Source organism: Stylophora pistillata, chromosome 8 (genome assembly GCF_964205215.1).
Source record: "Stylophora pistillata chromosome 8, jaStyPist1.2, whole genome shotgun sequence".
In the NCBI taxonomy this organism is placed as follows: domain Eukaryota; kingdom Metazoa; phylum Cnidaria; class Anthozoa; order Scleractinia; family Pocilloporidae; genus Stylophora; species Stylophora pistillata.
The window spans coordinates 15,013,854-15,027,602 of record NC_142526.1 but is presented as its reverse complement, the minus strand read 5'-3'; the positions used below and the strand labels follow the sequence as shown (position 1 = coordinate 15,027,602).

General features: G+C 38.7%; 2 protein-coding genes across 7 annotated transcripts in view; both read right to left on the bottom strand.

The window, feature by feature from the left end:
• The window catches only part of LOC111332904 (xaa-Pro aminopeptidase 1), a 45,212-nt gene that overhangs the window by 14,328 nt on the left and 17,135 nt on the right, over positions 1-13,749 (bottom strand). For 5 of the 6 annotated variants that reach the window (XR_015990634.1, XR_015990635.1, XM_088730343.1 and 2 more), the window contains 10 exons: positions 5,423-5,538; positions 4,648-4,748; positions 4,193-4,274; positions 3,274-3,439; positions 2,928-2,972; positions 1,931-2,017; positions 1,446-1,496; positions 884-948; positions 710-787; positions 248-319 (listed from right to left, as the gene is read on the bottom strand). Coding sequence is in view for 4 of the 6 variants with exons in the window: in XM_088730343.1 (XP_088586469.1) it covers positions 248-319; positions 710-787; positions 884-948; positions 1,446-1,496; positions 1,931-2,017; positions 2,928-2,972; positions 3,274-3,439; positions 4,193-4,274; positions 4,648-4,748; positions 5,423-5,538 (863 nt within the window). In the remaining 2 variants the exon portion in view is untranslated. The remainder of the gene's footprint in view (positions 1-247; positions 320-709; positions 788-883; positions 949-1,445; positions 1,497-1,930; positions 2,018-2,927; positions 2,973-3,273; positions 3,440-4,192; positions 4,275-4,647; positions 4,749-5,422; positions 5,539-13,749) is intronic. The other variant, XM_088730342.1, reaches the window with a different exon arrangement.
• On the bottom strand, positions 5,548-9,450 carry LOC148725164 (uncharacterized). Its single transcript, XM_088730346.1, has 2 exons — positions 6,782-9,450; positions 5,548-6,138 (listed from the first exon to the last, which is right to left on the bottom strand). The coding sequence occupies exons 1-2, from the start codon at positions 7,915-7,917 to the stop codon at positions 6,039-6,041; spliced, it is 1,236 nt and encodes a 411-aa protein (XP_088586472.1). The 5' UTR covers positions 7,918-9,450; the 3' UTR covers positions 5,548-6,038.

Sequence of the window (13,749 nt, the reverse complement as noted above, 5' to 3'; positions counted from 1 at the left end):
TCCGAACTTCATGATCTCGAGACAAATATTTTCCCGCCCGGCCCTCCCACTCAGTCAATAAGTTCATATTTTCAGATGAACCTCCCGGCCCCACGCGCGCAAGCCCATAGAAAACCATACTGAAAGCTGACGCGTGAAGGGCCGGTCCTGCACTCACGCGGCTTTGTTGAAAAAACGTAAAGGAGAAAAGAGATGAGCGAAAAGAAAAGTCACGTTTCGGGATGAATTTTGTGCCAGGAAAGCTTACAAGTACTGTCCCCCTGAATCCAATAGGTAAATGCTGCTTTTGTTGATCCTGGCGTTGGAATATTGATTTGCTCTGTTGATGGATTAGAAAAAGGAGGTGGTGAGATCGTAAGATCGTCTAAAGTATTGCCTAACTGTTTCTTTCGCCTGGGGTGTACCATACTGTTTGTTCAGTGAGGTGAAAGAAAACTGATAACAAACGCAATATTGGAACCTTTTAACATTGTCAAGCGCTTTTAAAAATGCGATGGTACTAACCAAGTAGCAGTAGCTAATTCTCTTGGTTAGCGGTTCTTTACCTCACTTATTAAACAATTCGCCCACTGATTATTAAATCATCCTCATTGCTTGACTGATGGCAAGGTAAAGCTGGATCAGACAGTAAAGCAACATTGAATAAATTTTTATTGAACCTACTTGTAATGGATTATAGCGCTGTTGAGTCAATTTTTATTGAACCTACTTGTAATGGATTATAGCGCTGTTGGATCCAAAACCAGAAATCGTAGGAAAACTTGGACTCATAAAATTCTTCTCCAGCCTTTAACAAAAACATGTTTTAAAAAATTGTTAAAAATCGTCGAAGATCTTGCTTATATAACTTTCCAAGGAGGACTTCATGCTATAGTTTTCTTACGTTCTAAAGTATAACAACTTTGCCTCAGTCGTCAATTCCGTCAGCTTTGTTGAATTCAATGAAATCTGCAAAAATAGTGAGTGATTACTAGGTTTTGAAACAGAAGAATCAAACCTACTATGCGCTACCATCACCTAATACAATAAGAAAGACATGTAGTTATTGATATATATGAATAGAAATAAATGTGTTAAGAAGTCAAAGAGTTCATGGAGACAATTGGTTAATAAAATATGATGAGTCCCCTTGTGTAGATATGTTCTGAATTCCGGCACTCCAAATTACTAATTTAAACTTATGTAAGTCAAAGGACGTAGCTCTCCTTACTGTTGGGAGTATTTTGTCAATTTATGTCTTATGAGCTCCATTTAGGTCAGAATTTAAAAGTCTGTTCAGAAGATGCTAACTTTTCGTGGTATTGTTCGAGACCTGAAAATGGTTCAATTTCGAACAAAGTTCAAATAAGACCTAGTACTTCAGTTTTCCCGATTTTACCACGATCACTTAAAAGTTCAATAATCAATTTAATAATATCCCCAATATGCCTTAGCCTTTTTTGTACCTCACGTTCAATCCAAGCAAAAAACTGACAAAGCGCCACGCAGTCCTTCACCTGCAAGGCCAAATAAATAGTGTTTTGGCATGTCCAATCAACATTCAAGCAATTTGATACGGAGAAATGTTGAAATACAGATTATCATTTATCAACTTCAGATAATAATTTTTCATTTGTAAATGTTTTAAATCTTAATAAATAAAGGCTGATAGTTTCGAAAGAAACTGTTTGGGGCTGCGTCGGTGGGAGTAACGAAATAACTTGGATATATCAACAAAGTCGAAGTGGTAAATTGGCCACCGTAACGATTACAAAAGCTGACGTTTCGAGCGTTAGCCCTTCTTCGGAGCGAAGGGCTAACGCTCGAAACGTCAGCTTTTGTAATCGTTACGGTGGCCAATTTACCACTTCAACTTTTTTGATATATCCAAGTTTTAAATCTTAGTATACCTACATTTTGTTTTCTTTTTGTTATGAGGAAAAGTACTTACATTGGCATTTCTCATTCCACGAATTTCTGTTGGATTTTTTATTGCTTTTGGTAAAGCAACTGGCGACTCGTCTATTAGCAAATTTTCCTAGAAAACAATGTAATTATGATGACAATATTTATATAGCGCCAATTCCGTGTAAGCGTTTTCTAATGTGCTGTACAGGAACGGAAAAAGATTGAATTTGATACAAACAGTTTACTGAGGTAATATTTACAAATATTTAGATTCTAAACTAATGAGGTATGTGTAAAAAGTCGTGAGATTAGGTTCAAAAGTAGGTAAAGATTCATGGCCTTTGATGTAGAAGAAGCGGAAAAAGGGAGGGAGATGCTCTTGCTTTAAATGTGGGTAGCACCTCGCCATCGGGACCTTTCAGTAAAAGCTTTTGCCTGGGACTCAGCTCATTTTTAGCAAGACTTCTACCTTTGATAAAATTACAAACATAATTGCGTGCTATACCGTGTAATTTCGTAAGATACAAAAGAAGAATCTTAAATTCTATGCGGTAGGTAATCAGTAACCAATAAAGCGGGTAATGCAGTTAACAAAAAAAGGAATGATAAAAATGGCAGTAACATTAATGCATAAAAAAACTACTTTATGTAGTATGTATTCCTCTTAGTTTGCGATTGTAGAACCTGGAAAATGAAAGAGCCTATGATGAGCGAGCTGGGAACGTGTTGGGTCTCGATTTTAATGAATGAACAAAGTCGGAAATAAAATAACTACGATAAAAAATTCAGATCAAAATAAACGATTATGGGAAGCAGATTTGTTCAGCCATAGATACTGAACAGTTAATTGGCAATTTTCAGTGACCCTCTGCATGATAAATCGTATTCCCTCGCATGTATAGTGGTCAATAGCACACACCCGTTAAACATGACATTACTGACGCACGGATAGATATAACTGTGGGCCTTTGACTTTCAGCGTTCGTTTAACTTTAAGGTGCAGATCATTAAAATGTCTATCGCTGAGTTCAATTGCTGACCTTGGGAATGTTCACTCTTATTCCATGGCTTGAGGATGTGCTAACCTGTGGTCATAAAAACAAACGTCATACAAACGCAACTTGTAGCAGTAAAAAGAATAAAAAAAAAAGACCAATCCTGCAATCAATTATGGTTAGTTATACGTGTCAGCATGATAATATAACAAAGACTAGGTTTCGATTGTCTTTTTCTAGTATCAGGAGCTAAAAGCACGAAAATGCAACCAAAAATTGTTGCAGTTCTCTACATTTGTTTGTAACACCATATGGAAACTAACTGAGTTGTCCCGGTAACGTGGAGTTTTGAGGCTGACAGCCTTGTAAGGCTGGTCGCGGCTCTACTTACCAATATTTTGGCATTTTTGCATTCAGCCAGCCTTTTCACAGCTTCCCGGATAGCTTCATATAGCTCAAGTTGTACACACAGGTGCTTTTCATTTCGGCGGTTACAATTTTTAACTTTCAGATGTCTTTTCACTGCTGGCGTCACCTTGTTACGATCTGTGAACAGCCTGCAAATGCGATAGGCCAGTCAATTCGGTAAATTGTGAAAGAAACATCCAAATTAACATAGGCCAGTTTAAACACAATCGTAAATTTTTAGGTACATCGCTAATTTCAATAAAGATACTCCAAACTGAACTCCCTTAAGAAGCAAAGAAAAATCACTGTCTGTTTTTGAGTTGTCGTTGGTAATTGAGTTCAGTATAGTCGCCGAGGGAGTAACACATCCCATAATAGGATGCTTGAACCCTTTTCGAATATCCCAGTAGCCTATTATTACTACAATTCTACCAAAGCATTTTAATTTTTTATCTTTCTTTGTTTTGTTTAGTTTCTGGGTTTTAAATACACTAATTCATTTTGTCATTAGTAAATAATAATAAATAATAACTAATATAAATAATAAATAATTTTGGAATGGACATTCCACTGGGTGGCTCTTCTTATCCACTGTTTCCAGATCGAATTGGAATTTGGAACGTTGGTTTTTGCGGAGGGACGAAAACCGGAGGACCCGGAGAAAAACCCTCGGAGCAAGGACGAGAACCAACAACAAACTCAACCTGCATGTAACACCAGGTCCGGGAATCGAACCCGGGCCACAGTGGTTGGAGGCGAGTGCTCTCGCCACTGCGCCATTCCTGCTCCCCATTTGCTTCACGATTACGTTACTGTGATATAAACCAACCCATTTTAAATCAGAGCTTTTAAAGAGGAAATGAACTCGCCAGATATGAGAAGAAATAAGGGATGTTACTTACGAAACACTGTCCTTTGTTACTGTAACATAGGAGAAGAAAACTGGGGTATATTTGACATCAAATCCACGGAGATTCAAAAGCCCTGAGAAGATAGGTGTAAAAACAATTTGCTGTATGGTACAACTCAATGGTATCCTTTGAAAAACTGTAGCTTTGTCCGCTAAATTATCGATTCACCACACTAATACATCTTTTGATAGTAGAAAATTATACTTTTTGTGATAAAATGAGGAATGAACCCCTGATGTACAAGTGCCATAATTAGCTTCTAACTGAGTTCAAAAAGAAAGGAAGAAATTGAAAGACGAGTTGGTGGAATCGGAAGAAAACAAGTGAGGGAGAAATCATATTTACCTTTGCCTAAAAAGTTGTATTTAAATAAAACAGTCTTCTTGCCGACTAATCTAAGTTACCGGCTCCACAGGAAAGTTGGTGAACGATCAATAAGCACTTACATGCTATTTCATCCAGTTTTTCGAGTACAACGGCAGTCGCTGATCTGGCCTCCAAGAACCCGCGCAAAGCTATGATTTTGTCTTGCCAACTTCTACCTGAGGTTGATATAAGAATTCTATTTTTACCGTTACACTCAAAATAAACTATGGTACAACTGTACATCGAAATTGATATCTGGCGGGAGGAGTTCACCAACGCGTTAATTGGTTTCAGAACATCCTTTGCATGATCTTGTTATGATACATAACGATACTTACCACTCACTTACTAATTTCTTGCTTTTTTAAATTTTTTTTTAAGACCCATGAACCTCTAGACTTTATGCAGTAAATGGTTTGAACCCGGGGGTAACATGTGAAGGTGTAGTCTGATCGTCCGGGTGAGTGTAGTCCTGAGAAGGACTGTTGTCGGTGGTAGTGACTGACGTTTCGACAACCTGTGCGGAAGTCATCATCAGACTCTGATGACGACTTCCGCACAGGTTGTCGAAACGTCAGTCACCACCACCGACAACAGTCCTTCTCAGGACTACACTCACCCGGACGATCAGACTCTGATGATGACTTCCGCACAGGTTGTCGAAACGTCAGTCACTACCACCGACAACAGTCCTTCTCAGGACTACACTCACCCGGACGATCAGACTACACCTTCACCTCTACACTTTAATTTGATAAGACCTATCCTCAGAAGGTCTTCCTTTTACGAACCCAGCTAGCACTGATTATTTCCTTTTCTTAGTGTACCTACTAATTTTTTCTTGCTATACCTGAGTAAGAAATATCCAGGACAATCATTTTCCTTGGTTCTGGCTGTGGCCTGGAGGGCCAAACAACATCAACCAGGTTTTGTGTGACAGGAATCAACTCAATATTATGTTCCTTGAGCTCCTGGTGACATAAAATGGCCTCAGTAAATTCATAATAATCTCATTCAAGTTCATTTTGATCGGAGAAAAAACCATGAACACGGCCTCATAGAACCGAAAAAAGGGGAAATTCAGTAGTAGGGAAAGAGGATTTCTGGCACATTTCAAAATACCCTGAAAAACAGGGCAGTTTTGAAAACTGATTTTTTTCATTTTTTTTTATCTCATTTAAAAAAAAGAACGTTGTTTTTAAGGCAAAATGATTGGCGCAGTTTCTTTCAAAAAAATTCAAAGAAAAATTGAAGATTTGATTCAGTGGGTTTCTGGCACAATTGCCTGAAAAACAGGGCAGTTTTGCTCGTTTAAAAAAAACAACGAAGATTTCAAGGCCAAATGATTGGCGCAGTTTCTTTAAAAAAAATCAAAGAAAAATTGAAGAATGCTCAAGACAATCTCAAAATTCGTTTGTACCATCAGAAAAAACTAATGACACTATCTCAGAAAAAACTCATGATCGCGTTATTAATAGGTCACACTTTCAAGCTCTCTGTTGACGATGTTGAGTTGAGCATCAGAAAGAATAAAGATGTGACATTTAACATTTCCTGAACCTGATCCTTTCCTGTTAAAGTGCACCTAAACCCAAAATTTTTTTTTCGCTTAACGAAATAAGCTTATTTTTTGGAGTATTTCTGTGCAAAGATTTTTTAATTTGCTTAAATCTTAAATTTTCTGTGCCTAGTCAAAATACGGAAAATCGGCCGCCATCTTGCCCCACGACCGAGTTTAAAGAGGAATGGCTCTAGCGGATAATGTGACGTCAAACCGAGAACACGAAAGTCTGCTTTTCACACATTTTCACTTGTTTGGGAAGGTTGTGGTCGATATTGTCCGAAATATGCCGACCAGGTGTATTGTATGGGGAATGTATGAAGCGTGATACCCTCTTGCAAATTTCGCACGTTGCTACATCCTCCTATAACACACTTAGTCGGCATATTTTCGGACAAAATCGACTACAACCTTCCTAAACAAGCGAAAATGTGTGAAATGCAGACTTTCGTGTTCTCGATTTGACGTCACATTACCCGCTAGAGCCATTCCTCTTTAAACTCGGCCGTGGGGCAAGATGGCGGCCGATTTTCCGTATTTTGACTGGGCACAGACAATTGAAGATTTGAGCAAATAAAAAAAATGTTTGCACAGAAATACTCCAAAAAATACGCTTATTTCGTTAAGCGAAAAAAATTTTTGGGTTTAGGTGCACTTTAATTGCAAGATGAACTCCATCTTTTGTATTCACCAATTTCAATTCTGAACCGTGAAGATCATTGTCTCTCATGCTTCTAAGATCGATAAAGAGACCGAATCTGTCTCCAGCATAAAAGTCTGTTGCATTCATCGCGCTGTTCTCCTTCCCAAATCTTCTAAAGACTTCTTCCCACAAATCTCTTGCCTGCATTCCTTGGCTGTAAATCTTATTTGGAATACCATCAACAGTCAGCTTAACATCAGTGATGTTGGGATTAAACGTCTTTTCACTATTTCTTGTTCCTGCTGTGTATGTCTCATAAAAGAGAAGAAGGCCCTTCATAGACCTCCTTGGAACATTGATGCTCTCATTGATGATTGTGTCGGAACCTTTATCTATTGAGATTGTCTTGAGATGAGTGATATGCTCGTACATGAATCTCTTTCCACTTTTGTAGTTAGAAAGGGCTTCATCAGCGAGTTTTTGGCTGTGAATGACTTCATACTCAAGCTGGATGTCAGTCAATTTATAATAAAGTTTTGTTGAGTCAGATCCTTTCACAACACTACCAGCAGGTGCAAGCCTGAGCTCGAAGAGAAGCTCATCAGAAAGAGCTCTCGGAAAAAAGGCTCCATGATCTTTCAAAATACCATGATCCAATGGAATCCTGTACATTTTCCCATAAACTTCATTGAGCTTATTTTCTTTATCAACGCCCGAAGTCTTCTTATCTCCAGCGCTGCATATGATTTTCGAAAGATCTTCAGACTGAATACCTTCTCTGAACATGTTTGCCCACTCATTCTCAGTCAAGAAGAGGTCCTCCCAAAGCTTGAATAAATCATAACCATCAGTGTCTTGCACAATTTCTCCTGCAAACTTCAAAGTCAGTCGATCGACAAGAGCTCTTGCTACATTGTTCACGAGGAAATTGTTTGCATGTCCACTGACTGTCAATTGGAAGACGAGTGCGAGCAATCCAGGCACAAGTACTACCCCATTATCAAGTTTTGGAACTGGAACTCTGGGGACTTCACAAGGGGAAGCACTATTCGGGTTGAATGTTACTCTGTTAATCACACGGTCTGCCTTGAGAGCGTTTGACATCTTTTCTTCAAAACTCGGGTCAATTCTTTCACTGACTTCCATTTTTTATAAAAGATATTTTTAAACAATGGCAGATTTTGGAGATACTGATCCTCTATTAGAACATAATGATGATGATAATGATGAAGGAGACACAACAACACCTTTTCAACCAGACGAGAATTCAACTCCTGGGCCCTCAGGCGAAGAAATTCCAATGACGACAATGAACAGAGAGCAAGAAAAGGGCTCAAAAACTTCTGAGACATCTTTTATTGAAGGTGATATTTTTGGTTCGCGAGTTTTAACTTCAAATGAGAATGCACGGGAAACACTTACTACAATTTTTCCTGAGGCAAAACCTTCAGAACTTGAAGTTTCTTATAGCAAGAAAGGAAGGTTGCAGGTGTTTGGTCTCAAAAGAAATTAAAAAATCACTTGGTCCAGAGCAAGAGGTTTTGATTGTACAGAAAGATAAAGAAATTGAGAAGCTACAACAGTCAATTCAAGATGATCGAGATATTGCTGACGATAAGAATGAAAACCCTGCTATAAGAGGACGAGCAAGAGAAAGGATAGCAGAAAATCAAGAGCAGATTTATGCACTTGAGAATGAAAGAGAGAGTCTAGAAGAAAGATTATCGCTCCGTGAGAGAGTTAGAAACATCTTCAAGAAGTATGGTTTTACAGTCTCTGCTGTTGTTTTGGCAGTTGGAACAACGATTGGAGTGATTGTGAGCACATTGACAAAAGGCTTGAAGACTGTTGCAAAAGGGGTGGGGAACGGGCTGAAGACTCTTGGAAAAAAGATCGCTGGAATTTTACCAGGTCTCATTGGTTCAATAGTCGGCTTCGTTTTTAGCGCTGCTGGCTCAGTGATCAGCTTTCTCGGACAAAATGCTTGGGTTCTGATAATGGGTGTAGCCATATTCATGGTTCAGCGATTTCAAACAAAAAGGCGATGAATCAGGAAGGCAGAGACCAGTCCAACTGAAATCAATCCAACCTTAATTTTATCATGATTTGTATCGCTGGCGCTGGCGCTGTCGCTCACGCTTGTCTTCGTAGCCTCAGACTGAACCTCAGTTGAAGTCTTTTGAGAAGTAGGTCTCTTGATTTTCGATAAGCCCCCATTCATATGCTTAACTCCGACTGATTTCATATCCAAATTCACTGATTTATTGACCCCCAAACTTCATCCTTCGTGCACGAAGGATCGTGCACATATATGTGCTCTGTGTGTTCAAAAGAAGATTTGAAGGCATCAGCCAATTACCTGGTGAGATTGCAAGATCAAGTCTGACTTTCGCCTCATCATTCGCGAGCTGAGACCTCTGTACGCTGTTTGAGATGTCTGTCATTCTGATCGCATCCTCAACTAAAACAAGGAACTCACGCTGAGCCTCTTTCGTACTTCCTGATAAACCCAAGATGGACGATCTTACATTAACTTGTGAACCAAGAATACAATAAACAAATGCCTCAATCGACTGATTCAATCTTGCCATCCCGGCTTGCGTCAAGCCTTCTGACTCATCTGCCATAAAAAACTCAAACTGTTTTTCAACTTTAACATTGTCATTCCTTATGAAATATATCAGATTACCTTTTTCAGCTTTTCCACCTTCATCGCTGAACTTTTTGTCACCAGGATATGGGATTGCAGTTGCCATAGGTCCAGTATTTGTGACATAAATGAAAACAGATCCGAGACCGTGATTGCCTCCTTCTTTGAAGCGGAAGTCTGTGCTGGACGAAATTCCAAATTCTGAACACAATCTTTTGAACGACGGCTGATCGTAGTTGTTAATCGTCTGACTGAAAGTTGAGTCGCCCAGGAGGGCCGATTCACTCTGTATTCCACCCAGCTCAAAGAGAATTCTTCTGATTGTGAAATAAATGTGAAACTGCAGAAACGACTTGATCTGTTCTGGTACCATGTCAAGCAGTTCACGAGAGATTCCACAGCCTGAAGTAGCGCACCACACAGCAAAGTTGAGTTGTTGAGGCCAGTAGCTCATATTCGGCTCAGCAAGCCATCTCTTTGATTCTGCGCCTGAGCTGTGCAGAATTTTCATTCTTGTGAATATTTCTCTGAATCTTGCCTCGAAATATTGATTTTGGGTGACAAATATCTTTACCTCTTCATTCAAGCGACTTTTCGAAGTCTCGTGAAATGGAACTGCTGGAACCTCCTTAATTGCAGAAAGATTCAAAGTGAGCTCGATGGGAAATCCTGCTATTCCAAGCGCGCGCTTCATTTCATCATCCCGGTCTTTTCTGATTGATCCTGAGACGCTAGTTTGAACAGCATTAGCTTGATTTAAGTAAACTTCTGCTTTTCCCTCCTTTTTGCTAAAGAATGTTACCTGCACTTCGAACTTGCTCAAATCTGCGGTCGGATATTCTGCTTTGAAATCATTCCAGGCTTTTGTTCTTTTTTTCTCAGCAATTATATTTGCTTCATCTGATGTTAACCACGCAGTTAACATTTTAATTTGTTTTTGAAATCAAAATGTTTCTTTTGACAGTTATTGAAGTTTCAAATGATTTCACAGTTCTCTTCAAAGAACCTCTTTTGAATCTTGGTGGGCGAAGTTCAGGCTGGTGAGCTGTTCTCTTTACAACTCATGGCACAACTTGAGTCGCTCTGGAGAAATCTCTATATTTGATGCTCAGGACAATTCATCTGTAAAGACAATTCCTGAAGGAAATTATTCGTTGAAAAGCCTTGGCGAAGCTCTTGAAGATATATCGAAATACGAAGGAGTCAAAGTACGACTGAATGCCACAAGGGCAAGTTTGGAAATTGAAAATCTTAAAAACAAAAAGATTCTTCTTGATAATGATCTGGCTGATCTTCTTGGACTTAAACGCCGTTTGCAAAAAATCAATTTTGTCAAAACTTTTTCATCATTTAACAACTATCATGTCCGTTGTGATCTTTTGGATAAGAATAAAACCTTTTCAATGGAAAGCCGTCACAAGTTCTTGCGTGTTTTGACATTACAGGAAAACCCTTTAAAAAAATTAACCATCTTTCTGAAACCCCATCACCGCGAAAAATATCTCAAAGGAATGAAATCACATCAATGAAGATTTCTGTGACTGATGAAATTGACAAAATAATTGATTTTAATGGAATGCCAATGAGATTTGAGTTTGAGATAATCTAATAATTAAAAATGTCTGCTGAAAATATTTTACCAAGTGCACCACCGCTTTATCCTTCTCTCCCAAATTCGGGCTCTGATTTCAGGTTGAAAAAGATTTGTCATTGCCAGAAGGAAATTGAAAATGAGATTTCACATCACCAGAAAGTCGTAAAAAAATACAAGAGAGTAAAAGCTGTGTGCCGCATAACATCGTCAGTCACAACCATCAAGGCAGCTCTTTTGTCGATAGGTGGTTTAGCAGGTGCTTTGAGCGGTGTGGGAATTATAATTTCTGTGCCTTTGACAAGCATTGCGGGTTTGCTTGCTTTAGCGACTGCCACGACGACCCTCGCGAACAAATCTCTCGTGAAAAAGACTGAAAAACATGAAAAAACCGTCTCTCTTGCTAAAGCGAAGCAACGAACAATCAGCCGACTCGTGTCAAAGGCCATGAAAGACTCTTCGATAACAGATGTCGAATTCGCTTCGATACTGAGCGAAATTGATCAATATTATTCTCTGAAAAAAGAACTCAGACGAAATTCTCCAGAGAAAGTTGTGGAAGCGAAGCGGGCAGAGACTGCAACTCTCAGAGAGGAAATAAAAAAATAATACCAAAAAAAATTGGGCTCTTTGCTTACACTGGTGCCCCCTACACTGGTGCCCCCTACACTGGCAAAGAATTGAGAGTTGAATTCGACAAAAGACCGAGTGGGTTTTGTTTATTTCAAGACAAAAATCATGAAATTAACATATTTGCTTCTCGAGTTTGATGCGTCGTCACGCCACTCTCATGACTGTTCTGTTCTGCTCAATTTTTCGAGCAACACGTCGCTGCATATTTAATGAGTTTTCAAACATCAAACAAGACGGGCACGATTTTCTTCACAGATTTGATTTCTGTTAAATGTTCTTATTGGAGCTGAAGAGTGCTTATTTTATGGCAAAGTTTATGGAACCAAATCAAAAAAATCACAATAGCGTTTTTCGTAGCCGCAAGCGTTAGCGACTGCGTCTCTCACTTGTTTGTAACCTGCTTTGGTTGAGAAAACCCCGGGTGCGCGGTACTGATTGCATTAGGTTTTTCATAAATCTGAGCGAGTTCTTGCCATTTGAGCCTCTAGATGTTGAATTCAATGTATTTAGTCCACGAATGCAAATTGAGAGCGATTTTTTTCACACATGAATGACAACCACGTTCTTTACCAGCTTGTCATTTATTTAAAACTCTTATGTAATCTCTCACGCCACACAAAAAAGCACGTGCTTTTCATTTGTTTCTGAATCTGTGATGACTTATCCAAAAAGAATCTTCTTCCCCCTCAATGATAATTCATCGTTAAAACAATCTTCCATTTCAGTTTTTTTCGACATCATGTCAAATTTCTCTCACAAATAATTTTTTCTGGTCTGATCTTCTTTTGATGAAATTTCTTTCATTATCCAGTGCATATTTAATAGCAGAAGAATTCGATATTACACAACTTTTGGCGGCTTCTCCGAGTGATTGATATTCTTTGCGAAAACCGGTTTCATCACTCACTTAAACCTTCCGTTTGTTTTTCAAAGGACACTAGCCGAGCATTTCTTTCAATTCTTTGCTTGGAATCTTGTTTCTGTATTTTATTCCGCAGCCTTTTGGCAATTTCTCTGAAATCTTTTGTGCTTATTGGAATCAAATTTTTCTTTTCTTCCATTTTCTATATTTTTTTTTATAATATATAAAAATGTCAGGAAGTCGAGAAGCGAAGCGAGAAGCGAAGCGAGAAGCGAAGCGAGAAGCGAAGCGAGAAGCGAAGCGAGAAGCGAAGCGAGAAGCGAAGCGAGAAGCGAAGCGAGAAGCGAAGCGAGAAGCGAAGCGAGAAGCGAAGCGAGAAGCGAAGCGAGAAGAATTAGAAATGGATGAAGCAGACAAAGAATTCCGCTTTTCCTGTAAATTTCGAGATCCAGCAAGAAAAATAAAAACACAAACAGTGAGAAGTTTAATAAAACCATTCGGATGGACTTTTGATGATTATGATCTTCTTAGCGACGAAGAAAAGAGAGACGTTGACAGAAGACTCAGAAAAAGCAAAACCTTTCTCGTTCAAAGGCACCTTGAAGGCAAATATCTTGAACCGAGAAAGGAATATCAAAAATGGTCGAGAGACGAGCGTGAAAAGATAACAGGCCATCAATTCACGATGATGTACATAGATTTTGATCTCATTCACAAGATAAAAAATAAATTTTGGTAAAATAGAATAGAAGAAGATAGATTAAGACTAAAAAAAACTTATCGCTTTCCAAAAGATATTGATGATGACCTCTTTCTGCTTTTGACAGATGAAGAAATAAAAGATCACTGCGAAGGCAAGCTCAGAAAAATTTCGCAATATACTTTGAAAAGAAAAGCAGATTTTTATAATTACTACACTGATCTTATATCAGCAAATTTCCAAAGCTGAAAAAAACCGAGATAAAACTTTGTAAAAATATAAATTTTTTATATTTTTATAAAAAATGGAGAACTGGAATGTTAAAGAATTAAAAGCCGAGGCAAAACGACTCGGGCTAAAAAAATATTCAAGCCTCAGAAAGCAGGAGTTGATTGAGCTGATAGCGTCAGCGACATCAAACATTATTGACCACCCAATTCCAGCAGATTTCAATGCTCCAGTTCTCAGACCAACAAGAAATTCTGGGCAGTCGCTCACTCTTGATCCGCAAGAACAAAGGAGAAGAGAAATAAGAGAAATTG